This window comes from Zootoca vivipara, chromosome 16 (genome assembly GCF_963506605.1).
Source record: "Zootoca vivipara chromosome 16, rZooViv1.1, whole genome shotgun sequence".
Lineage (NCBI taxonomy): Eukaryota > Metazoa > Chordata > Lepidosauria > Squamata > Lacertidae > Zootoca > Zootoca vivipara.
Genome location: NC_083291.1, coordinates 7,583,033 through 7,609,774, shown reverse-complemented (window position 1 = coordinate 7,609,774; position 26,742 = coordinate 7,583,033). Strand labels below are relative to the sequence as shown.

Genomic DNA, 26,742 nt, shown 5'->3' with positions numbered 1-26,742 from the left:
CCCAGCCTGCTAAGATTGGCTTCAAGGAGACATAGAAAATACTCCTCACCCCTTTACTACAAATTCCAACCTAACTTACCGCAGCTGAACCTGTGATTTATGTGGTCCTTTACTGGCCAGTTCCAAGGAGATATGTTCCAGCTCGGATTGTGTTAAACTCAGTGTTGAGAAGTTCTCATCCACCATCGTCCAGTCTCCATCCACGATAGAGCTTGTTTCTGTCAGGTCTGTTGCTGAACCAATGCTACATTCATCACCTGTCGAAACACGTTCATTTTAATGCGGAACTTAGAAAATCAGTACTGATCGTGTCTGTGTAGCGAACCCAAGAGAATGAAAACCTTGAGATCTGTGGTTTCCAAACTGTTACAGGGAAGCCTTGGCTTTCCCTTCAATAAGATCAGTAATTAAGGGAACTTCTCTGAAATAAAGCTTGCCAACCACAGCTGATTTCCACCCATAATACGGAATAGGTTTTAAAAGTATGCTCAGAGTTCACACAGACTGTTAGTGAGGCCTATTCAATACCCCGAGTGAACATTCTACAATAAGCCCTGGAATTCTCCACAGCAGTCAAGCTCTAAACATTTCTAAGCCTAGATCCATTCATTAGCAGCGCTGTTTTTGCTTAATACATTCCCTTCTGTTCTTTAAGAATTCCAGAGAAAGACTAGAAAGCAGAAGGGAGCCATGAAATGTGGAAAGTATTCCCTGCTCCCCTTTCCCTCAAGAAAATGTGGAATCATAGAATCATAGAGTTGGAAGAGACCACAAGGGCCATCCAGTCCAACCCCCTGCCGAGCAGGAAACACCATCAAAGCATTCTTGACATATGGCTGTCAAGCCTCTGCTTCAAGACCTTCAAAGAAGGAGAATCCACCACACTCCTTGGTAGCAAATTCCACTGCCTAACAGCTCTTACTGTCAGGAAGTTCTTCCTAATGTTTAGGTGGAATCTTCTTTCTTGTACCGTAGTTTGAATCCATTCAAACTACAATGCATTCTCAAAGGAAGCCAACTGCGGGGATGAAGGAGTCACATACCTTTATTTAACAAAGGGGAGAGAAAGGCCTCCTGCATGTGAGGACCATGGGATGATGATGCATCCATCTCTCTTTGGGAGGAACCGATGGCACCGAGCCAGCTGTGACTTCGTGGCACATTTGGAATGCCACCGTCCACTTCCATGTTCAAAAAGCTGTCAGCAGACTGGGATTTTAAGAGTTGTTCACCTATTACTGGAAAAGAAAGCACATTAATAAACGATGGCTCCCGATAGGCAATGAACACGTGCCAAGATTTCATTCTTAATTGATACAGTAGGACTTTGAATCTGAGCCAGGTTACGTGTGTCGTGTGTGTGCACCAAAACAATTAAAATTGCCTATTGTAATTATTTAAGCGCAATGTAACTTGTATGCAAACCGATCTCTGAAACTCTCTCTACATACTGAGATCAACTTTTGATTTAACAAAAATACAACCTACTTGGAGATACAGAGGAATAAGGACGCTCTAGGCCAGGCACCCCCAAACTTCGGCCCTCCAGATGTTTTAGACTACAATTCCCACCATCCTTGACTGCTGGTCCTCTTAGCTAGCTAGGGATCATGGGAGTTGTAGGCCAAAACATCTGGAGGGCCGCAGTTTGGGGATGCCTGCTCTAGGCAACTGCACTTCTGCTCCTTCCAGATTTCGGTCAGGCCTAGAAGCTGCTTTTACTTCCTAGTTGTGGAAACACCCCCCCCCCCCCACACACACTGAGGATACCGTACCTGTCCTGTACTTTCCATTCTTGAGAGGAGAATTTATGGAGCAAACTGGAATAATTGGAAACGGCCAGAGAAAGTCATTGTGCAGTTTCTTCAAAGCTGTTACAAAATCCTCTACACGGGCAGCTCTGGTGCGTTCCTTACACAACCAGCCTATCAGCTCAAAGCCCAGCTGGGCAGCAAAGCAACCAAGGTCCTTAAGCCTGATTTCTTCTAGGAGGCGCCGGGCGTGTCGCCATAACATCATATCAATGTACATATTCTCGGCACAGTCGCTGTCTTTACTCCACCTATGGAGAGAATATCAGGACACATGACTAAAACCCAGTTAATTTAAGATTAGTTTCCACAGTACTTCTTTGCTGATCTATGCCATGTCTTCCAAGGACCATGTTGGACTATTATTCTTATGGTGAGAATAGGATACTGGACCATGAGCTTGATCCAACATGGTCTTCTTAGTTTCTTAAGAGACCAGGAAGAGGCCTTGTACATTCCCTTCTACCATAATGAGGATTATAGCCTCTGGTATCACATTACCTTTTGCCGGATGGACCAGAGGGCATGCTCAAGGTTTTCTGCAAGTTAAACTTGCCAGGAGGAAGGCTTTCTCCTGATTGGGACAAACTAATGCTGCGATTTCTGAAGAATTCAAAGCCGCCACTTGAACTTGGTTCCTACATGGAAAAAAGCATAAAGAAAAATATTATACAACAGCAGGGCAGGGCAGGACGGGAGGCATGGCCTGAGAGCTAAGAGAGGGGACACCATTTTTTTAAAAAAATCTGAATTTACAATATTTATTATCTCTTGATCAACAACTATGTAAGCCACATAAAGTTATTACTTCCTTATTTCATTTTAATGTAACTTGCCAATTTTGACAGAATATGGTTTGTTCTCTTATATAGCTGTAGACTGAACAGATGGTACCCTTCAGTGTCACATTCTTTCTGCTATTAAGTATATATTAAATTACTCCTTGATGTTACTTCAGTAACATATATGACAGATCTATCGTGTTCGTCTAACAAACCTGAGTTGTTGGTGTAGGAGGAGGTGTCTCTGACTCCCCAGAGCCAATGGCTTTCAGAAATCTGATCATGTGACGACAGAGATCCCACTTTCCCTGCTCCAAGGCGGTATTGAATAGCAAAGTTGCATGCTGCCTACTAACTGCTGGAACTTCCATGTTCTAGAGACAACACAAAACACTTTTAGATGGGAGCCACTGATGTGAGAGTTCATATACTATTTCTCTTACAAGGTTCAAGAAATAGATCCTGTGGAATAAATCTTTTTTTTTTTAAATGAGGATTGTGGATGGAAATGCACTTTGGACCATATGTTTTCCATTCACTGTGCAAATCTAATTTTACAAGGACAGGAAGAAACACCAGGGACAAAATAATTGCCACACACAGGAAGAACAATGATATAGCTTAAGTGCCTTACTTGTAGTTTTAGAAATCATTTAATGTGTCAACACGAAGAGAAGTTACTAATATTGCAGTTGTTGTAGAAAGTGTTATTGTGACCCAAATGTAATTGAAATTAATAAGATTTTGGAATAAAGAAATAAACAAACCATCAATTCTAGCAAGCGAGGGGGTCACCTAAATTATATAATTCAGTATTTGAATGATTGGTATTAGTAATGGAATTATAAATTGGTATTGTTATAATGAGGCTATTACTGGATTGTAATTGAAAACTAATAAAAATTATTACCAGGGAATCTAAACCACCACAGCACCATTTAAACACTCCCAGGCCTATCACAGAAGAGTCAGTAGGATGGCCTGGAGGCAACTACTGTAAGGTTCAATAGCTCCACATGGGAACTTGCATAGTTGAAGAATGCATGGGAGTCATTAATCATGTTTGTTCCCTTAAAAAAAATACCACTCGTGTCACAATCCTCCCCCTCCCACCTCAGAAATTTTTGTTTCAGTTGGTTCTGTAGAATTCAACTCTAGTCCTACTCGTGATTAGACCCTCTGAAGTGGGCATGACTTACTTCCATTCATTGCAATGGGTCTGTACTCTGAATAGAACTTAGATGGATATAACGCATACAACAACAATAAATAAAATGGCCCATCGCTTTTGTGCAGCATGCTCGCAGCAACTCCCTTTGGAATAAAACGAGTGAATGCAGTTACCTGTAGAATAATAAGGTAAGAAGCAGCCGTGTCTAAGTCCTGGGCCATCAAACACTCTTCAAACAAGTCTTTCGGGTTCCCAACAGCAGCAAAGAGATAATTCCACAGGGCATATTCTGTCTTCCTAGCACAATGAACAACTGTCTGCAGGAAGAGGGGGAACTCTGTGATGAATTTAGCCACAGTGGGAAGCAGAGGGTCGGGAATGGGATCCCGCGAGGTAGCTTCTTCTTCCAGCACTTCGTGCAGCATCAGTTCGAGCACGTGAGGAAAGTACGGTAACGAGGCGCAGGAGTGAGCCAGAAGCAAGGCTTGTTCGCCCAGGTTCCTCACCAAAAGCTGGCGTAAAATGTGATGGAGGTAGATCTGAGATGTTCTCTCGACAATACAGAAAGGGAAGAGAACCTCTAAATGTTCTGCGGCGCTGCTGTGAGTGTACAAACAGTCATAGAGCACAGTGTCATTGACAGCACCAAGAACCAAGGCATCTTCAAACAGGACGGCCAAGGGGTATATGTTAATATGGAAAGGCAACATGATCCGTCTTGAAAGAAAGGAATGCGGTTTGCGGTGGTCCCTGGGAAACAAAGGAAGCCAGACTTTCATACCTGAGCCACCGCAGCTGAGCCACAGAGCCTCCAGTAAGTGTCGTTTCTGTTTGTTAGAACGGCATGTAGTCCAAACATTTTCAACAGACTGGGCAAGAACAACTGGAGCACAAAATGGCAGCTAAAAACAAAAGCACAATTCCTTTAAAAACTACTTTCTTTTACCTTTTCATACAAGTTTATTCTAAAAGTCTGCTGTGAGCCATTCCTTTCCCATCCTCATTTTCTATCTCATAATGAATATGTTGCAAATGTTAGATTACTAGTTCACCCAGATCTCTCCTCAACTAAACAGTTTTCACATTTCTCTTGTTACCCCTTAATGGTATTATTTTATTTTTAAAAAGCAAGCAACAGCACAGTTCTAACTTGGAAAGGTAGCATTCTCTATTATTCACCTTGTTAATCTTCAATAGTAACGTAACATGGCTATAAACATACAGAGGTGAAAACACAGTTTGGTAAAGTACTACAAAACTAATGTCTAATTTGCTAGGAATTCCACAGTCTCATTTTAGTCCCCTTCTTTCCTCCATTGGCGAAGAGACCAGTGTGTTTCACACAATTATTTATGTTTTGCGACAAAGGAATGTGTGACTGTGTATACATTAATCAGAGTCAGTCTCCCTAAGTAGCTGTGGTAGGCAGGCATGTGCTATTAAAAAAAAAATGAAACAGTTTACAGTGAGAATTTGCGCACAAAGCAATTTTTAAAGATGGTTTGGAAATCAAGTACATACAGAAGTTGGAGCTATCCATTCACAGAGAGACAGGTGGTTTAACTAGACGGTTCATGCTGTGTTATAAACTACTACCATACTACACATTCACAATGCATATTCTTTATACTGTTTTAGAGAAAGATATTCTTGTAGGTTAACTCACAAGTTTCCTTTGGTTGGGATTACTCTCCTTCTCTCTTATCTGTGGACCAGATCGATCCCTTTGCACCATAATTAACTGTCCTGCTAAGTTTAACATGATGCTCTCTGCTTCACAGGCCTTAAGAAAGATAAAGCTCTATTACTTCCTTCACCTCTACAGAATCTATCGCTTTTATCCTGAAATGTGAATGGGTTAAAGCCACAATAATAATAAAAGCATCTTAATGTAGACTTGTTTATTCATCCTCATCCAGTCCCCCACTGATCACAGACATGAAGGACCTCACTGGCTCACCTGGATTAGATGAAAAGTGAAAACAGAGCTGGGTGTCATCAGCCCCTGGGTGATACCTATCCCTGTTAGGCCCTCTGACAATCTCTTCCCGTGGTTTTGTGGGGGGGGGGACCTTTTTGGCCCAGTGGGCCAGGTCCTTATTTGTTCCCACCCCATGGGCTACTCTGACGTTACACCATCAAGTGCAACACCATCAAATGGGTTCTGCCCACCTGTCAAAGTTCCTTGCGCAAGTGCCCCCCAAGTGCCAAAAGCCAGCTGGAGAAGTGCAGTGCAAGGGGCTCTGCCATTGCTATTCTAGTCTAATTGAAGGGGCCAAACATTAGCTCCCCAAATCGGAAGAAACAAGGTTTGTTTTTCTCTCTTTTCAGATGGCTATTGGCGACTTCCTAACTGGCCTTTGATTCTGTGGGGAACTCGACTGCACAGCCAAATTCCACGTCAAAGCAGGTTTTCTAGCCCAGCACTTGGCATTTGGGAAGCGCTGAACACACGCCGTGCCTCCCTAACGGTTCAATGTTTTAAAGATTAAAAGCAGCCATTCAAACTGGGCCCAGGAATTCACTGGGTAAGCAGTGAAACTGGTACAGAAACAGTGTAATAAGCTCTGATAATCCAGCTATAACAAGCAAGATTCCAAGTTATCTCCAAAAGCAGCTCTGCTTAGGTCTCATGGATGTAACTGGTACCTGCCTTTTGCTATGCAGGTACACAACTAGTGTACCAACCTGAGCTGGCAACACACTCCTGGCTGCCATCACCACTCATGCTTCCATAAGCAGAGCTGAGTCCAGAAGAACTCCCAAACTGCTAACATAGCCTTCAGGGAGGGCTGTGTCGGATTCTACCCAGAAGTGGTTGCACTTCACCCCCCAGATCAAGCCATTTCCCTACCTACAGCACTTAAATACCCCTTGGCAGATTTAGTGAGTGGTAGGCTTTAACTAGGTAGGTGCTGAAACTTTGCTTAAAGGTCATGAAACCACATGCTGTAATAAATAAAATTCAAGCACCTCTCTGGAGAGTTTGTTTAGTTTCAAACAGTGTCTTAAGCATCGTACTAAGAGTTGTCTCTCTGATGAAACAGCCTTTCAACCTGTCACAGTTTACACAGCAGGATTAGTGTATATTTTCTCTGCAGTCCTGTACATACCTGCTGTGGCATTTTCAAGCTGATGCCGGTCTCTGTTCTCACGGATGTTAAAGTAACAGACACAACAAGGAAAGGGTGAGGGATATATCGTGACATAGAAACCTCCTGAAGAACCTGAATACTGGTAGTAGGATTGGGACTGAAAGGCAAAGGCAAAAATGGTGACAACGCTCCTAACCGTACAGAATAATAATTTTTGCCATCAGTTGAACTTAAAGATCAGGGTAGGGAACAGAGGGCCACCTTCCACCAGGGGCAACCTTCCAAGAGCCACGTTGCTTGTGGTGGATGGACCTGGAAGCAACAGTGGGTGAGGCCAGAGACTACCTCTGCACAGTCGGAGACATCCCACCTGTGCAAAAGTCTGAGGTTTATGTGTTTGCTCCCCCTTCATCCAGGTAAGAGGGATTATTACAGTTCAAGGACATGTTCCAACTAGGCAAAGGCACTTCCGTAGGGCATGGAGCAGGGTCAATGAGGGTTGCAGGCTGGGGATAGGTGTGTGGGATCTGGGGGAAAGAGTCCCGAAAGCCACATTTGGCCTCCAGGCCTGAGGTTCCCTATCCCTGTTGTAGAGATCCTCCAATATCTTAATTCATCCCTTTGTTAATCTACAGCAGGCGTGTCCAACAGGTAGACTGGATGTCTGTGGTATATCACTGGTAGACTGCTGGCTCACCCCAAAGAAGTTCAACAAGCTTTGTTCCCCTAAAAAAGCTCAACAACCAACAACTTTTACCCGGATCCCCAAAAAACAGGGCTTTCCTTCCTTAAAAAAAAGCTCAACAACTTTAACCAAAAAAAGGGGGTAGATCACTGCCAGTTTTTAACTCTGCGAGTAGATCGCAGTCTCTTGGGAGTTGGCCACCCCTGATCTACAGATAACAAAAAAGGCTCCTAAAATTAACAATGCTATAAATATTTTAGGTAGCTGTTCCCTACGGGCAGGATTCAACTAAGCAGTTGTGTGCATGGAATGAGATCTACTGGACTTTCCCCCTGCTAACACCCCCTAAATCTGCTCTGGAGGTTTCAGAAAAACCCCAGGACAGATTTCATGAGAGGAGTAGGCAAGAAACCCCATTGTGTGAGCAGGCCGTGAATTCCACCCTGGGTATTATTCAAGCAGCAAAAAAAATTGGCTCAAGGTCACCCCAATGAGCCTCGTGGCTTAATTATCACTCTAACCACAACTCCACAATAGGCTATAAACTTCGCAACTACCCAAAATTTTAGCTCAGCATGTGAATTTTCTTGGTGCTAATGCTAAGGGGAAATGAGACGTCACGTTTAAAGTTTGCTTCCCCGGGATCTGGTCCTCGAGGGAGTCGCACAGGTGAATGGGGCATTACGACAGAAACAGACACAAATATTCTTTGTCTCAGTGCTAACTACAGTATACATCTGAGCTTGTAAAAAGCTGCCTGCTTTTCAAGATGTTCCAGGAAGGGTACTAAATTTTAACCCGCCCACTCCTCTCCTTCTCTTACACACAAACTAAAAGCAACAATGGGGGGGGGGGAGTTATAAATAACTGTTTTCATAATATACTTACCCATTAGGTTTTCTTTTAATACTATAAAGGCAAATAGAACAGTCTGCTCTAAACAAAATTACTATGTCCCGAAAGACACTGAGTAATAATGTCTCTGCCTGCACTTTGGTGATATGGGCAAAAGCGTTGTCCAGATTGGCTGTTCGCAAATACACCCTTAGCTGAAAAATAGAAAAAAAGCACCCCACTATTATGAATTGTATGATAATGAGTCTAAATAGAACATGAATTTACGAATACTCAAGACCCACCCGCAAGAGAAATTTGTTAAGCAGTCTGCTGTTGCTCTACAGGTTCATCAACAGAATCCATGGCCTCGTTATTATGAATTGGCATTTCAGGGTGTGTGTGACTGCAAATGTCCCCCTAAGCACCCATTACTTATCCCCACCGCCATTCTTCTACTATTAGTGGTGGGGCAGGCCAGGTAAGGGGCACATGGCACAGGTAACTCACGAGTACAAACTTTCAGTACAAACTTGAGAACCATGAAGTTAAACAGAAATGTTTCTATAGAGAAGTAAAAAATAATGTTATTTTCAGGATTTAGTTTTCAGAGCTTAGGTGAATTCTACTGGTAGATGTAATGAAACCATCCTTCCCTGACAGTAGCATTGAGCACAACAACTAGCAAATTGTCAATTAAAAAACCCCATTGCTTACCTCTTCTTGGCGGTCACTTAAGTTATAACATGCAATAACAACAAAATCATTCCACCAGGCTAAGCCACCAGTCACAGTCATGTTTTGTTCCTTAAAGTTAAAAAAAAGCAAGCATTAAACGTTTTTTAAAAACAACAACTTTCATTCCCCCAGTTTATCCATAAATACTAAATACATTTGTAAACTTTATCATTGCAACAGGAACATAATTTGTAAACTATGAAGCAATAAAAATCAGGTTCACAAAGGCTCAGCCAAGCACTTTACTGTTTCAGCATCCTACATACTGCTGTTGTTCAGTGTGGACATGGCTCACATAAAAAAAAAGAGTAGTAGCAACATGTACAGAATAAAATGTCTTGTGCTTAATCAGACTTTTTGTCCATTTGGCCTAGTGTTGTTTACTCTGACAGGCAGCAGCTCTCCAGGGTCTCTTTCGCATCAACAGATATAAGATCCTTCTGAGTGCAGATGCTGCAGGTTGAACCTGAGGCCTTTAGCGTACATAGTATGAACTCTACCAATGACCAGGCAGCATTCCACTCCATCCACAGTATGTGGAATGTGTGATGTGCTGCCTGGTTAAGAGTCAAACCAGGTGTGTTCATCTGGCTTGAAAGTCCTGGTGCGGAATTAACAGAACGCAGAAAAACAGGGAGCAAACACCTCCCCCTCCTTTTGTGATTGCATCCTGCTGCTCTCAGCAGTTTTATTCCTGCCAGCTCATTTCTGGTATCAAAACTGGGCTGGGGAGGAGCAGCTTAAAGCAGAAGAATATTGCAAGCAAGGCGGCGGCGGGGGGGGGGGGAGAGAGTTTTACTTCTGCTTTTCCTATGCACTCCACTTAGTATGCAAAGTTAAACCTCTATATCCCTGCTTTATAGACAAAAGAGACAAGACTGGTTTTGGTAAACATGTGCACATTTGCTTTGGCCCTCAGTGGAGAGGTGATCACCCTTTGCCTTCCTTGGTCATCTCTGGATCTCTCTTCCAAACTGAACTCCATCAGAACTGTCTGCTGATTTAAGGTTACAGCAAGAGCAAGTTGCAAGACATTTTGGCCCTATCAACTGCCCGCATCTTCTTTTTGCATCACATATTATTAGCGAGAAGTCTAAAACTGCGCAATCTATTCTGTCAGCGAGAATGCTGACAGCTCCCCTCTTTGCTAGATAAAAACACCACCACCATTGCAACAGGCAATTTAGGAAAGCATTTTTCTAACAGTCACATTTCTTCATTCCTTCACATATATATATAAAACACTACTCACCTGGGTAATGTTTCCAAACAGTTTCCATTTTTTGGAAAGCAAAGAATAATGTGCAAAACCAAACTTCCCAACTACAGCTACATTCTGCCCCATCTTATCAATAGCTGAAAACTGTTCACAGGAAAGAAGGAAAGAAATAAAACTTTGTTAGAGCCTTAATAGGAACAGTGATACACTGGTTCACTACTTGCCTTCTTTACCCCCACCTCTGTAATGACAGCCAATGTACCATAAAGTTCCTCATGCTATATCATCCCTTTAAAATTTAATCTTTGCATTTATATATAATCCAAAGTTGCAAAATAAATATTTTAAAACAACTCACCCTTATAGGCCAATTGATTTCTAAGTAAGTATTGTGTATCTTAAAAAGAGAAGAAGGAAAAAGAATTAACAATCATAATAAAAAATTGCTACCATTTAGCATGCTTTTCTTTCAGGTATTCCCAGTTTTCACTTTGTAAAATCCTACATGGCTCAAATGCAAAACTTATTTCCAATTTGCTTTGGAAACAATGGCCACATGGCGGTACAATTCAAGAGCAAGGCAAGACAATTTATACGTACAAGATAAGTAGTTTATTTTTCTACCGATGCCATAAAATCATTTTTAATTAGGAAGGTACTGTGCAAGTAAGACTTATCATTGACAGGATTCTTTGTTCTGAAAGAACAATAGATACCACTGGATAGGACGTTGGATTTTGATATACAAGACTCAGGCTCAAATTCCAACACAGCTAAGCAGCTCATGTTTTCATCTTGGAAAGTCATTAGTTTTCACCTGATCCTCTCCTACTGCACTGCAACAAGCATATAATAAATAAATGACGAGACGAAGAAAACAGTAACAACGCCAACAAGGCACCTTACCTGTACAACATGCCAATGTCTATGCCCTAATAAAGTGCTTAAACCCTGAGAATCTAAGCTCCCATCTGAAAAATGGCCTCTTTCTCTGACAGCTTTATGTTCAGAGTGTGTTGCAGAATTTCTAGGATTCTGAGCTTGTATTGCATCGCCACAGTTCAAGTACAAGCGATCTTCTCCCTGAAGGAGGACCTGCTCCTGGTTGCTCTATAAATATAGGAATAAATACTTTAAGTTAGCAAACAATGAACAGTAAGAGAAATCAATAAAATTTCAATGAAAATGGATTAAGTTACTAAAGAAAATTGTTTTAAAATGGAATCACTTTCATTTTTGAAAGGCTTTAGTTGGAGAGTGCCTCTTGCATAGTAGTATTATGAGGGGATAGTAGTAGTATTAAGGAAAACTTTTGTTCTGTAATCGAAACGAGAATAAACTTGGCCAAAAATGCACGAAAAGTTACTTAGAAGTATAATACATTAACAAGAAGATTTATGCATACTTACTATGCAAGGGTTAACTGTGAGTGCACTCTTGATGAACTGAAACTGTAAGATACCAAAATCCTGGGATTCATTTTTGCCCTCTCTCTCCATCCCAGAGCTATTTGCATCAATCACCCATAGATGATAGCCTTCTGCTCCCCAACTCTGAAAGAGAGAAATGAAAACGATCAATTGTTTAAAACTGCTGGAATAAAATAATGGAGGGGGAAACATTTTGTAGCAATTTCTATGCAATAACCCAGGGGTCTATTTTAAGGCTGTCCAAAAATATGGGCTTGTTGCCTCCCTCCTCCTTCTCCACGATCCCTTTCTTCTGCTGGTCCTTACGCTTTCCCATTTGTCACTGTCTGGTCTCCTCCCGACCCCTCCAATGGCCTAGATGTGACACATACAAGCTTTCGTCATGGCAGCAGAAATGGCAGATGAGACTACTGCACAAAAGTTAGCCCGCCAACCATATATGTAGCACTTGCCTTGCCCATCATGATCACACACTGGGACAGGCATAGGCAAACTCCAGGCCTCCAGATGTTTGGGACTACAATTCCCACCATCCCTGACCACTGGTCCTGTTAGCTAGGGATGATGGGAATTGTAGTCCCAAACATCTGGAGGGCTGGAGTTTGCCTATGCCTGCACTAGAAACTATATGACCATGTTCGCTGCTACTTTTGCTAGAGGAAATGCAAGGTGGTGCCAAGTGGGAAAACAGCTGAAAGATTCACCCAGACAGAAATAATTTTGGGCAAGCCTCAATGGACTTGAATGCAATTCCTTGATTAAACTGGGTGGCAAAAATAATCCTGAAAACTGCTAAACTGAAACAGCAAGAAAAAGTGCTAGTCAAATACAATGGGTTAAATCTAGGTAGGTTTATAGGGGATGTGCTTGAAATGAAATTTGACCATGCCACATGCATGTGACACAGATACAGTATATGCTCAAACAGTGCTTACCATAGAGCTGATCTTCAGAGGGTCTTTTTTGGTACCATCAGACCGATTACTTAGAATAAAAACAAAACAGATTCAAATGAGGCTTTTTAAAGTGTTTATACGGCATGCATGTTAACAAGAAGGGATTTTTTTTCCTGTACCCAGATATATTAAACAGAAGGAAAGGCCCTGTCTTTGGGAAAGTTGTTGTTGTTCAGTCGTTTAGTCGTGTCCGACTCTTCGTGACCCCATGGACCAGAGCATGCCAGGCACTCCTGTCTTTGGGAAAGTACATACCTCCTATTCTATTTTCAGAATATCAAAAATTTCCCTCTCCCAATTCTAGTGATCCTTAGCAAATGACAAATGTTTTCTCTGATATATAGGTGGGAAACACCTGATCATTTTCAGAAGCTCCAATCAGTCAAAAAGGAGGAGCTGATGAGGTTACAAATTGACAAATTAAGTGAGATGAGGGGTGGCAGAAGGGATAGACACATGAGATGTAGGAAAAGAATCTATGGGAAATGTAGTGTGATTTAGAAATAATAAGCTTTTGTGGCCTGAGACAAAGTCTGATTCCAAAACGTTAATAATATTTTTAAGTGTCTGATTGTTCTGATAAAAGCAAATGCAGCCCAACATAGTATAATGAGCATTTTACCGGTCTATTCAAAAAACTATTTTAAATGGTTTGTTGCACGACTAGAAACAACACTACTGCGGTCATGGAAGTGTTGCACAAAATATAGAACAATGCACAATAAATAAAATGCTGAACGGGAGATGCGTCGGGCCATTTTGCTAAGCTTCCTCAGTTACAACATTATTTAAAAGATACTTACGCAAAGTCTCCTCCTAGAGTACAGATCAGCTGGGCACCAAATACACTCCATAAGGAGAGGCCTCCACATTCCCAAGTCACCATAACAACACAACTATCGGGAGACCATCTGATCAGTTTAACAGCTCCGGTTTTGTTCCAAATGTCTATTGAAAAGCAGAAAAATCCACAATGTAAAAAAAAAAAAAACTCATGAAAAAACTATGCACTTGCTCTTTAACCATTTTAAAGGAGAACACTATTTATTGTAAATTATTGATACTCAAAAGGCACAATCCAGTCAAATCAGGTGCAGCTACATATACCGGTAGAGAGCTCCATCTTCCTCACAATCCCTAACAGTATGAGGACTCAGAAGATGAGTGGCAGATGCATGCCTTTCATATTCCCGTTCTTACAGGATACGCACAGGCTCTTAGCTTTTTGGATCCCTGCCACAATTCCTTTCACGTTAGTAAGCCAATCTTGCAACCAGAAATTTACAGCTGTCGCCCAGGCACAAGAGACAGCGAAATGAGACTTTCAACTTTACATGACACACTTGATCTAAACAGACTGGCGCTAGGTAGCTGCACCGTGCGTATTTTAAATACCAAAACACAAATTCTATATGTGCCTATGCTGTATAAATAGTAGAAGGAAATGAGGTCAGAAGCAGAACTACTAATCTACTAATCTAGAACTGGGAGATTCTATAGAATTCTATGGCAAGATTGTAAGTGTCAATATTTTAAGGCAAAGACCAATGTTCCACTGGTTTTCAACAGCAAAGTAGATTTTTAACAAGGAGTAATTCAGAAGTGATTGGAATATAGAAAGCATAGTTAAAGTTAAGCATGGGTTAAAAATTACTGGTAACCCATACTTAAATATAGTGCTGCCTTTAGGAAAGCACTTATTGCCACTTGCCATCATTTGCCAAATGACTGACTTGCTACATTGAATCAGAATGGGCTATATCAGGGATAGCCAAACTTGGTCCTCCAGCTGTTTGGGGACTACAATTCCCATCATCCCTGACCCCTGGTCCCGTTAGCTAGGGATGATGGGAGTTGTAGTCCCAAAACAACTGGAGGGCCACGTTTGGCCAACACTGGGCTATATTAAAAAACAAAAACAAAAAAGTTTAACATTCCGTATCCATCTTGTAACGATCAGACTTACCAGGATATTGTTTTGGTGTTAACTCGAGTTTATGAGACAGCTGCATGGCCCCCGTAGAATGATCAATTGTATAAACTTGCACTGAACCACTGGAAAAGAGCAGTTTTTCAGTATTTAGAAATCTGTATTTTCAATGGAAAATACATTTTCCAGGAAAGTAAGTATTTTAAAATAAATCCATTGTGTTAGTTTGTGCGCAGCATTAGACTATAAACAGACTGTAAACTATGTTTGGGAGTCAACTCAGTTGAACTCTGTGACTAAACTGCAATAAGCAAATACAAAAGAAAGCAGTAGCACTTTAAAACTGATACACCCCAAGAGCCAGAATTAAACAAAACAATTCTATAAAACAGTTAACTCAAAAGCTCAATGGAAAAGAAAAGCCTTGAGAACCTCCATGGCCTCTCAAGACGGAGTTGGTGAATAGATTAGGAGGAGAGAATTACTATGCAGTTTTGCTCCACTAATCAGGTCTAGAGGCAATGAAAGATATTTTAAGGCTGTGTACTAAGTATATTTATTTTGGGTTTCTCAATATTTATAAATCAAGTGAAACCCCGTGTAACAATAGTCGACCTTCGCATTCCAAAATCCTGTTTATTTTTCAGGGAAGTGTTTATGTCTGCCTGTTGTTACCAGCTCATTCACTAAGCATTTCTCACACTGCTTTGCCATTTCCATCGCCTTCAGTAGTATCTCTATATAATCCCCTCCCAAGCTACAAAAAGAAGTGCTAGTGTCACAACTGCGGAGCATCTTGTATCTTTAAAACACGGGTTCAAGAGGTTGGTAACACTAATAAGCAAAAGCACTAGGTCCAACTTGTGTATTTGACAACCTGGTAAACTAATTTCAGGTAGGTAGCCATGTTGGTCTGACACAGTCGAAATAAATTAAAAAATTGTCCAGTAGCGCCTTAGAGACCAACTAAGTTTGTTCTGGGTATAAGCTTTCGTGTGCATGCACACTTCTTCAGATATGAAGAAGAAGAAAAAGGTTTAGCCTAGCAGATTAGCAAGCTGGCAATATCTGAAGACGAGTGCATGCACACGAAAGCTTATACCCAGAACAAACTTAGTTGGTCTCTAAGGCGCTACTGGACAATTTTTTAATGTTTGTTAAGAGATCTTTAAGGGACGCGGGTGGCGCCATGGTCTAAACCACAGAGCCTAGAGCTTGCCGATCGGAAGGTCAGCAGTTCGAATCCCCGCAACAGGGTGAGCTCCCATTGCTCAGTTCCTGCTCCTGCCAACCTAGCCAGTTCAAAAGCACATCAAAGTGCAAGTTCCCGCTCTGGCGGGAAGGTAAACGGCATTTCCGTGCGCTGCTCTGATTCGCCAAAAGCGGCTTAGTCATGTTGGCCACGACTGGGAAACTGTACGCCAGCTCCCTCAGCCAATAAAATGAGGTGAGCACCGCAACCCCAAAGTCGTCCGCGACTGGACCTAACGGTCAGGGGTCCTTTACCTTTTAAAGAGATGTTTATGCTTATGCTATACTCACAATGCTTTTAAAACATGTCTCATAACTCTGCATTCTATTCTACCCTTTTTAAAAATTAAGTAAAGTTGTGTTTAACCCATATGGTTTTGAAACTTAGGTTGTGAGCTTTGCAGGGCAGAATGTATCAACCTGGATGTGCCTTATTTGGCTGCATAGTAATCAGAACAGAAGTGTGTGTGTTCGTGTGTAAATAGGTTTTTGTTCACAGGAGAGCGAAGAAGCAAAAAAAAGAAGCATGTTTAGCCTAGCAGATTAGCAAGCTGGCAATATCTGTATGTCCACAACCTGGACTTTGCTACAAACTTTGGACCTATGGTATTTGTGTGTCTGTGTGTTTGTGTAGAGAACACTACAGAAACAATTCAAACCTGGATCTTGGCAGAGAATAATTAAGTTTTAACAAGCCACCTAGCATTGCAGATTCAATGGGAAAGAGTTTTTGTTGCAGCCATAAAAACGGTTCCCTCGCCAACTCAGAGAAGGCAATACAGTGTGGAGAAGCCAATAAAGGAGAAGATCCAGCAGAACTGAGAAAACCAATTCCAATTGGGAAATGGTTTACAATTCCAAGATGACTTAAACAGCAGAAATCCAATAAATGCAACACATCTCTGCAGGCCTTACCTTTTTCCTATTTTTTGTCTGTTATAAGATCTGTAGCCCGGATCCTTGATATGTATGTGTGTGAGCATACTCCTCTGTGTGTATTAACTTAGGGTTAGTATGTTAGGTAGTGTAATACTTTAACTATTTTAAGGAAAGATAGCTTTGAACCTACATTTAAACACACACAGCAACATTGTTGTTTAAAGTTCACTATCCAGTTCCATCCCCAAAACTGAACTGTGACACAAAAAAACCCCTTATATAACAGGTACAGCTAGACTGTACACATCCTGGAAACAAAAAAAAAATCAACAAGCTCTGTTAGGGTTTTAGACATCAATTAAAGAATGTAACTTTTACATATCCAAGCTAAGAGTTACCATCTCAGCTTTCTAAAGCAGGACTGTTTCACGTATGTATTTCAAATAACCAACATTCTATCCAAGACACTCAAGTTTTAGGATGTCAAACTAAACAGTACTATTAAAAATTAGGGCTAAGAATTTCCAGCAACCACCTGTTCCTTAGCTTCCAAAGTTAGTGGAAAGTAGCATATGATATCCCTCAGTTGAATGTTCCAATAATCAAACTGGGGAAATAAAAAAAAGTCTGCCTGCTCCAGAAATGTACAGCATCAATCAATTCTGAAGCAACATTAGGGGTGAGGGAGGATAATGTGGATTGCACAGGCATATTCCTGACAAAACAATCATTTACTTGAAAAGTCCTCAAAAGGAAGGAAGGAAGGAAGGAAGGAAGGAAGGAAGGAAGGAAGGAAGGAAGGAAGGAAGGAAGGAAGGAAGGAAGGAAGGAGGGAGGGAGGGAAGGAAGGAGGGAGGGAGGGAAGGAAGGAGGGAGGGAGGGAGGGAAAGAAAAGAAAAGAAATTTTGGACAAAGCAGGGTACTCTACTAAGTGAACAAGTGAAAACAGGAAGCTATTGCCAGCACTAAAAAGGGAAATATTTTCCAGATCTGATATTTTTACATATTTATAGACATTCTGAACTATGCAAAGAATGTTAAGCATTTACTTATGGTGGCAAGGTTGCCTATAGCAAACAGAAAGCTCAGAATTTCTCCAATATGGCCTGTAATTTCCTAAGTGCTTCATTTCATGAATGTGTCTCAAGATATAGTTTCCCCAAGATGTAACATGTTTTGTACTTTTCTTTAAAGAACAGTACAACATTTTCTAGAACACCTCCTAACCAGGGATTCAGAAACTGTAGGTACAGCTTTATTTAAGGGTAGATATGCTACAGGAGATACCAAGTTCATTCCTTTCAGATTCCACACGAAGACATGCAACTTACTTTGTGCATCCGAATGCCATCAACCTGTATTTGTTATTTACAGCCACACAGGTTCCATCCAAAACATCTTGCGCCCAAACGCCATGGAGCTGCTGCAAGAAACATTACAAAGGATTTTATCCCATAAACGTGCTCAGTGTTGACCACAGGCCATGTTTGTGCAATCATATATGTACACAATACTCTGTACCTATATGCGGCCCCAATTCCTACTGCCTTGCTCCTTTATTTGTGTGAGCAAGCAAACCAGCTAGAAAGGTACACTTAACCATAGCATCCTGCTTTGTCTGAACTTGAAACTATGGTTAATATCTTCTACATAAACCACTTTAAACTACAGCTTTCAGATCAAGGCTTGGAGGCCATTAACCTTAGTTTCCTGTTAGGAAACCTAGTTTCCTGGTTTACACTTAATAATAAACCTTTACTGTCACTACACCACCTGTGTGCAGTGAAATTAAACGGTTACACGTAATGGGAAACTGTGGCTTCCAAGCTAGTTTCACCAACTGCACGGAGGGACGAGCAAAGCAGTTGTGGGCTGATATCTGAAGGCTGCAAATGTCTTGGCTTAACAAGTCGGTCATGTGAAATCACTCACAATGTGCTACATTTTGAAGCTATGCATATTGTACACTTGAAAATTAAGTGACAAAGAGCATTCAAATCACTGGGGATTCAGCACCTAATGGAGATAGGAAACCCATGGCCCTCCAGATGCCATTGGACAGTGCAGCTCTTTCAAAAGATATCTAGACTGAATTATTTAGCATAAAAAGTCAGCAGCTGAAATAGTTTCCATATTTGGATTTCAAAATGCAGCCAGGCATCACTGATAATATGAACCCTATAGCCATTCTGCAAGATTTAGAAAAGCTATAAGTAAAAAGGAACATAACAAATAACAAATTAAAGTAACCAGTAAAAGGGCGGTTTAATTCAATACACGACCACTGAATCCATATGTTGCGAACAGGCATGTTGCTTTACTTTAAAAGGATAGTATGTGTGAGGGACAGGGGATATCGCGAAGTCCCTCCCCTCCTGAGTTCAAGCCAATCGCCGAGCACAGGGGGAAGCAGAGAGAGTTCCGATTCCAGTGGGGAAGCAGGAAGTCGTGTCCGAGGCTCAGGCAAGGTAGAGGAGCCAGGGTCCCAGGTGGGACAGGAAGGGGCGAATAAGGGCGGGAGACCCATCCCCCCAACTCCGGAATTACGCAGAAAGAGGAGGGGAAAGAGGATGGGTCTGCCAAAGCTTTTGTGTTGGAGAAAGACGCGCCAAAAGCCATTAGGAGGTTCTGAAACCGACTGACCACATCACTCCATGTAAATAGCAATGACTTAAGCACTGTAAATACGCAGCACCAATAAAAGAATAAAATGCAGAGCTGCGTAGCGTCGTTACTCTGAAGTAGTCCACTCCGGCCACTGTGGCAGCAACCTCCTAATCCTTTTTGGGCTACTTTGGAGTTGCCGGGATGAGCGTGTCAGAGGCGGAGAGATGGCGGCAGATCGCGGAGCAAGCCCAGCAAGAACTGCAGCAGCTGTCGCTGCAGGCGCAGGGGGAATTGAAGGCAGCTAAAGAAGAGACTAAGAAGGTCCAGGACGACCGGCTACAACTTGCGGAACAGGTGAGAGCGCTACAGGAAAGAGAGCAGGAATTAAGGGCGGTGGCGGTAGACCTCCAAAACAAGCTGGATGCAGAGAAAAACAAGGCGGGAGGGGCACCCCAAGTCCAAGTGCTGCCAGGAAGGAGAGCCGGGACGCTAGTAAGCAAGTTCAATGGAGACCCGAAGGAATATCAGGGCTTTGAGACTGAGATTGTGTATGCTCTTGAGCTGCACCACGATGAGTTCCCTGATGATGAGTACAGGGTAGCGTTTATTGTGGAGCACCTTACCGGGGCAGCCAGGGAGTGGCTAAGACCGTTAATTGCAACAAAGAATCCTTGCATGAAGAATGTCAAACTATTTCTAGAAGGTTTGAAAACGATGTATTCGTCCGATAGTCATATGGACCAGACTAAGGAGGAACTTCATAATTTACGCCAAGGAAATATGACAGTTCGCGCGTATTGGGCGAAATTCACCATGCTGGTGCACAGATTGGGGTGGGAACTAGAGTCACCCCCAATGCACGCGGCGTTCTACTTGGGGTTGCATGAGGAGGTGAAGGATGAGCTCTCGAGAGGTCCAAAGCCCAGTAATATGGATCAGCTGAGCAAAGCGGCTCTGGCGGTGGGGGTGAGACAGGAATCCCGGTGGAGCGACAAGCAAGCAACGCGCGCAAAGCGGGCTTGGTTCCCACGGTCGCAGGAGAAGCCACTCCCCCAACAACCCTTTCAAGCCACGCCTGGGGCCAGTCAGGACCAGGAACCCATGCAGATTGATAGCGCGCGCGCGCGGGCTTTTCAAACCCCAGCGGCGCCAAGACGCAAGGAGGGAAGGGGTGGGAATTGCTTTCTCTGCAACTCCCCCCAGCATCTCGTCAGAGACTGCCCACATCGCAGGGAGTGGCAAGGAAAGGCGGGAACGGTTGTGCCCTCCCCCACTGACGCAGCACCACAGCAGGGAAACGGGAAAGCCTGGCTGCAGGAGACAAGGGGCAGCAGCCAGGCACAGTCAGCAGACAACAGCCCCAACCCACCCACCCGCACAGAGAGGAGCAGAGCCAGCCCACCCCTCCCAGAGCAGGAGTGGTTCTAGAAGTGACGCTCACGCTCCCAAATGGCTATCCCCTGACGGTCCTCGCCCTAATTGACAGTGGTGCCTCAGCCAACTTCTTCTCGAGAAACTTTGCAGAAGAGCACCAGATCCAGCTTCTGCAGCTGGATTTTCCCCTGCACGTGGCAACCATTGACGGCAGAGAACTGCTGGGAGGGGCCATCACTCATCAAACCCCCCCCATGAGAATGACGGTGGGAAGGCACTCAGAGACACTGGCATTCAACGTCACAACCATCTCAGACCCCCCCATCGTCTTGGGCATGAGCTGGCTGGCGCGCCATGACCCCTCCATAAGTTGGCACCAGAGATGCATCACTTTTGGATCGGACTTTTGCCTGGAAAATTGCATGCAGCACCAACCAGGGGAGGGGCCTCCGATAGCCACGGTGGCCACCATGCACGTCAAAGGGGGTGAGGCGATACCCAAGCCGTACTGGGACCTGCAGGAGGTCTTCAGCGAAGCGGAGTCCAACCACCTACCCCCACACAGGCCTTTTGACTGCCAGATCAACCTGGTGCCAGGGGCAACTATACCCCCAGCCAAGCTGTACGCCATGTCAGACCAGGAACTGGAGGATCTGCGCGCTTTCATCGACAAGAACCTCAAGCGGGGGTTCATCAGAGAAAGCAAGGCAGCAGGGGGCAGCCCGGTCTTCTGGGTCGACAAGAAAGACACGCAACAGCGCCGTCTGGTGGTGGATTTTAGACGGCTGAATTCAGTGACAGAGCCAGTGGCTTTCCCCATGCCCAGAGTGGATGATCTCCTGACAGCGGCACGCAGGGGCAAGATTTTCACCAAGCTAGACCTGAGGGGGGCGTACAACTTGATCAGGATCCGGGAAGGCGATGAATGGAAAACCACGATGTTCACGCCTCTGGGCTCTTTTGAATATCTGGTGATGCCCTTCGGGTTGCAAGGGGGCTCAGCATGCTTCCAGGCCTTCATGCACCACGTCCTGGGGTCCCTCCTCTTCAGGAAATGCTTGGTCTTCCTGGATGACATCCTTATTTACTCCAATGACCCAGTGCAGCATGTGAAAGACGTCAGGGAGGTGTTGCAGCGCCTGAAGGAGAACCACCTGTATGTGAAGCTAGAGAAGTGCAAGTTTCACACCAAGGAGGTGGACTTCCTGGGCTACAAGCTGTCAGACAAGGGGCTGGCGATGGACAAGGACAAGGTGCAGGCCATCCTGGACTGGCACAGCCCCAGGACGCGCAAAGATGCCCAACGCCTACTAGGCTTCGCCAACTTCTACAGGAAATTCATCAAGAACTTCTCTCGCGTTACGGCTCCCATCACTGACTGCCTGAGAGGCAAGCAGAAGTTCAGGTGGACACCAGAGGCGCAAGCAGCGTTCGAAAGCCTCAAGAGGGTGTTCGCCTCAGACCAGAACCTGTTCCACGTGGTTCAGGACGCGCCCCTACGCGTGGAGACAGATGCTTCTGATAAAGCTGTGGGCGCCATTTTGTTGCAACTGGACGCCAACAGAGAGTGGAGACCCTGTGCCTTCTTCTCCAGGAAGTTGACCCAGCCAGAGCGAAACTACACAGTGTTTGATCGGGAACTTCTTGCGATCCACGCTGCGTTCCAGCACTGGAGACACTTCCTGGTGGGCGCCAAGCACCCCATCCAGGTGTGCACAGACCACAAGAACCTGGAGTTCTGGAGAACTGCCAGGGTGCTCAACCAGCGGCAGATACGGTGGGCAGAGTTCTTCTCGAACTTCAACTTCTCCATACACTACATCCCGGGAGAGCAGAATGTCAGGGCGGATGCCCTCTCCCGCAAGCCAGAGTACATGGAGGAGGAGGCGCCACCGGCACCCAGGCACATTTTCCCCCCGTCAGCATGGTCCTGCGGAGCAGCAGTGGTGAGCGAGGCAGAACTCACAGCACTGACGGCAGCGGATGAATTTGCCAACCGCATCTTCAGAGAACTGAGAGGGGGGGGGGAGCAGGCAAAAGACTTTGCAGAACGCAGGGGGCTGCTTTTCTACAAGGGTGCACTGTACCTGCCCACCACCCAGCTCAGACGTACGGTCCTCAAGCAGATGCACGACAACCCAACGGCGGGTCATTTTGGGAGGGACAAAACCACTCACCTAGTCATGAGACACTTCTGGTGGCCAGGGGTGCGGGAAGATGTTCGAGACTATGTAAGGGGCTGTGACACCTGCCAGCGGGCAAAGGTGGTCAGAGCAGCGCCACCGGGATTGCTGGAGCCCTTAGCCACGCCACACAGGCCGTGGGAAGTGGTGTCCATGGACTTCATCACAGATCTGCCTTCTTCCAGGGGCAAGACCGCAGTGTTGGTGGTGGTGGACCTCATGTCCAAAATGTGCCATTTTATACCGTGTGCCAGGGCGGTCTCTGCAGAAGAGACAGCCAAACTGTTTGTGGATCACGTATTCAGACTGCATGGATTACCCTTAAGGGTTATTTCGGATCGTGGCCGCCAATTTGTTTCCAGGTTCTGGCGGCGGCTCATGAACCTCCTGCAGGTGGAGGTCAGCTTGTCGACGGCTAGACACCCGCAGACCAATGGACAGGCGGAGAGGGTCAACGCCATTCTGCAGCAGTACCTGAGATGTTACGTCAGCCAGAGGCAAACGGACTGGGTGGATCGCCTGCCACTGGCAGAATTTGCCTACAACAATGCGGTGCACGTCTCCACAGGGGTGTCGCCCTTTAAGGCCAATTACGGGCGTGACCTCAGATCTTTCCCTGAGAGGGAGGGGGAGGAGGAGGAGGAGGGCCCACAGGCTGAGGATTGGGCAGAGGAACTGGAGACGGTGCACCAGCAGCTCAGAGAACACTTGGAGAGAGCCAAGGAAGCGTACAAGAGGGGGGCAGATCGCCACAGGCGACCGGGGGAGGTCATTAGGGTGGGGGACAAAGTTTGGTTGTCCTCGGAGGGCCTTCCCATCAGAGGGCGATGCAAAAAGCTGGCGCCCAGAAGGTTGGGCCCCTTCACGGTCACGCAACAGGTCAACCCGGTGGCATACAGGCTGGCACTGCCAGAGGACATGAGGGTGCACCCAGTGTTTCATAGATCGCTGCTGTCGCCGTACAGGGAAAGCAGCAGGCTCCGAGACAGCGAACAAACCCCTGAGGGAGGGGGGGAGAGGGAAGGCAGGGAGCAACTCAATGAGGCCACAGCCATCCTGGATTCAAGGTGGGGGGTGGGGGGACTGGAGTACCTCATGGCATGGGAGGATGCTCCACCGTCCCAGAATGAATGGGTCCCAGCCACTCAGATACAGGAGGAATTCCTGGTAGAAGAATTTCACGCCCTCTTTCCCCATAGACCCAAGCCCTGGCACATGGAAAGGGAGGGGGAGGGGGAGGAAGCACGGGAGAGCAGTTCACCATGGCGCTGGGAAGCGGAGTTTGAGGAACCAGAGGATGAGGTATGGGTGTCACCGAGATCCACCCAGTCAGAGGAAGGAGCAGATTGGCAGAACATTTTTACCCCCACCAGCTCTGACGCCACAGACTTTTTGGGATTCCCGTCCTCCCAGGCGGAAGGGGGGGGCTTGCAGGACTGGGGGGAGGTGTTCACACCAACGGGCTCGGAAAGCACTGAGTTCTTAGGCTTCCAGTCGTCACCGACACCTGGGGGGGACCTGGGGAGGGGTGAAGGAGAGCTTGGGAGGGGGGTGGATGTGAGGGACAGGGGATATCGCGAAGTCCCTCCCCTCCTGAGTTCAAGCCAATCGCCGAGCACAGGGGGAAGCAGAGAGAGTTCCGATTCCAGTGGGGAAGCAGGAAGTCGTGTCCGAGGCTCAGGCAAGGTAGAGGAGCCAGGGTCCCAGGTGGGACAGGAAGGGGCGAATAAGGGCGGGAGACCCATCCCCCCAACTCCGGAATTACGCAGAAAGAGGAGGGGAAAGAGGATGGGTCTGCCAAAGCTTTTGTGTTGGAGAAAGACGCGCCAAAAGCCATTAGGAGGTTCTGAAACCGACTGACCACATCACTCCGTGTAAATAGCAATGACTTAAGCACCGTAAATACGCAGCACCAATAAAAGAATAAAATGCAGAGCTGCGTAGCGTCGTTACTCTGAAGTAGTCCACTCCGGCCACTGTGACAGTATGTACAAAGGATTTGAAAATAATCAGTTCACATAACGCAAAATGTGAGAGAAAGACTATAAATCAAATTTAGGAAGATAATGCAGAATTAATTTTAGAAATTAACTGTAGTAAGATTATAGTCTTCTTAACTGTACATCAGAAAGAACTTTATAGACTTATTTTAATGACATACATGAAATATTTTTTCTGCCCAAAGATTCCTCTATTATTTTCATTGAAGGCATGTTCGGGGGGGGGGGGGGGAACACCCTCATACAGTATTCCCTAAACCATTTCGACCATATGAAGTTTCATAATTTCTCAGCTGTGGCTGATTAATACAAAGTCTAATGCAGGGCAGCAAACATTTAGCTAAATCTGAAAAATGCTGACAAGTAACTAATCAAATGTTAGAAAATTATACCTCTGCTGTGAATCCACTTGATATTGGTGTAATGAAACCAACTCTGCCGTCATTAAAGACAACAGCAAACCCATCAAGAGTAGCACAGTATTCCATGTCTTTGATGTGCACATCTTCAAATCCCAAATATGAACCTGGTAGTGAACAAGATCAATTATCAAAAAGGCCATTTTCATACTGCAAACTATTTCTTTCTTTCATCAGTACAAGAAGTGGTACTATCCACAGCTACATAAATGAAAAAATGTTCACGTCAGCTGCAAGGACTGGTTAAAGTAGATTTCATTTTAGTGAAGCGTTTCCCTCCCATTTACGCCCAGACAGAGAAGTAATACCTCTAGAAGAATGCAGATCCACCGAAAATGGGACTGTGCAGAGGTTTATGGCTTTCCTTCCATTCATCATGCCATCCCAGTGAATAAGATGCAGGAAACCATCAATAGTAGCAACAATCAGATCCTCCAGCATGGACTGTAAGCTACAAGAAAGACACATCATTCCCCAGACACTGAGGTTGAAAGAAATAGGCCGATTTACTCAACAGAGAGAAGTACTTTTCAAGGCTTAATACATTGTTTCATTGATCCAGTTTCCTAATGAAAATATTTCTACTAATACAGCAATATCACCCACCGTCACAGATGAATTTACACAAATAAATCTGAAAAAAACCTTCTCCCCTGCACATTTTCCCCTCAAGAGCACAGTTATTAAAGTGTTATTTTAAAAAGATCCCACAACAAATATCCTTTAACTACTGATTTAATATTGAATGTATCTAAGAGCAAGTCTTTGAACAATGCTATCAGTCTCCTCCAACTGATAGCATGTCATTTCTTAATTCATTCCAATTTTCCTTTCTAAAGGAGCAGAGTGTACCCTCAACTTTTCCAAAGCATGGGAATGGGCTTTTTGCCTAAATATCAGAAAACAGAGGGCTTGCTAAATCATAGAAAAATGTACAGTAATAATCCAACAGCCAACTTCATCTAATGGCAGAATAAAATATTCCATAGCTGTCCTCAGTTGTCATGCAAAACCATGGTTTAGTGTGATGTGCATGAGCAAGAATGAGTGGCTGTGAGCCTGACTTATGTGTTCTCCACCCCACCCTACATGGCCAAGAAGAGTATGGTTTTAGGGTGGTTTGTTATCCTACTCTGACTGACAAACTGTGGTTAATATTACTTATGCTGAACTTGAAACAAGCCAGCTTCAATGAGAGCTTCTTATTTTAAACAGTTAATGCTGACAACAGTTCTTGGATCAGACGGTAGTTAACCAAAATTGAAAGTGGGAGGGGAAGAGAGTGCATGTATGCCCAAGGTTTGCAGCAGCTAGTTCCTGCTTGTGCATGGTTTGGTGCAATTTCATAATGTATCTTATGTATATCACCACAAGATTC

General features: G+C 44.4%; 2 protein-coding genes across 4 annotated transcripts in view; one reads left to right on the top strand and one right to left on the bottom strand.

Annotated features, from left to right (window-relative positions):
* Positions 1-6,113, top strand: part of ERMP1 (endoplasmic reticulum metallopeptidase 1) — a 53,596-nt gene extending 47,483 nt beyond the window's left edge. Inside the window, exon 16 of the mRNA XM_060268853.1 lies at positions 6,096-6,113. The gene's annotated coding sequence lies outside the window, so the exon portion shown is untranslated. The remainder of the gene's footprint in view (positions 1-6,095) is intronic.
* The window catches only part of RIC1 (RIC1 homolog, RAB6A GEF complex partner 1), a 51,829-nt gene that overhangs the window by 3,822 nt on the left and 21,265 nt on the right, over positions 1-26,742 (bottom strand). The window contains exons 5-24 of one of the 3 annotated variants that reach the window (XM_035140482.2): positions 25,673-25,815; positions 25,338-25,471; positions 18,113-18,204; positions 14,688-14,776; positions 13,525-13,669; positions 12,701-12,749; positions 11,745-11,888; positions 11,242-11,445; positions 10,694-10,732; positions 10,369-10,479; positions 9,096-9,185; positions 8,433-8,593; positions 6,878-7,016; positions 5,431-5,547; positions 3,938-4,666; positions 2,809-2,967; positions 2,313-2,449; positions 1,776-2,062; positions 1,044-1,238; positions 80-257 (exon numbers count right to left, since the gene is read on the bottom strand). In XM_035140482.2, coding sequence (XP_034996373.1) covers positions 80-257; positions 1,044-1,238; positions 1,776-2,062; positions 2,313-2,449; positions 2,809-2,967; positions 3,938-4,666; positions 5,431-5,547; positions 6,878-7,016; positions 8,433-8,593; positions 9,096-9,185; positions 10,369-10,479; positions 10,694-10,732; positions 11,242-11,445; positions 11,745-11,888; positions 12,701-12,749; positions 13,525-13,669; positions 14,688-14,776; positions 18,113-18,204; positions 25,338-25,471; positions 25,673-25,815 — 3,342 coding nt within the window. Of the gene's footprint in view, positions 1-79; positions 258-1,043; positions 1,239-1,775; positions 2,063-2,312; positions 2,450-2,808; positions 2,968-3,937; positions 4,667-5,430; positions 5,548-6,877; positions 7,017-8,432; positions 8,594-9,095; positions 9,186-10,368; positions 10,480-10,693; positions 10,733-11,241; positions 11,446-11,744; positions 11,889-12,700; positions 12,750-13,524; positions 13,670-14,687; positions 14,777-18,112; positions 18,205-22,939; positions 22,961-25,337; positions 25,472-25,672; positions 25,816-26,742 lie in introns of those variants that run through there. The other 2 variants (XM_060268849.1, XM_060268850.1) reach the window with 2 other exon arrangements.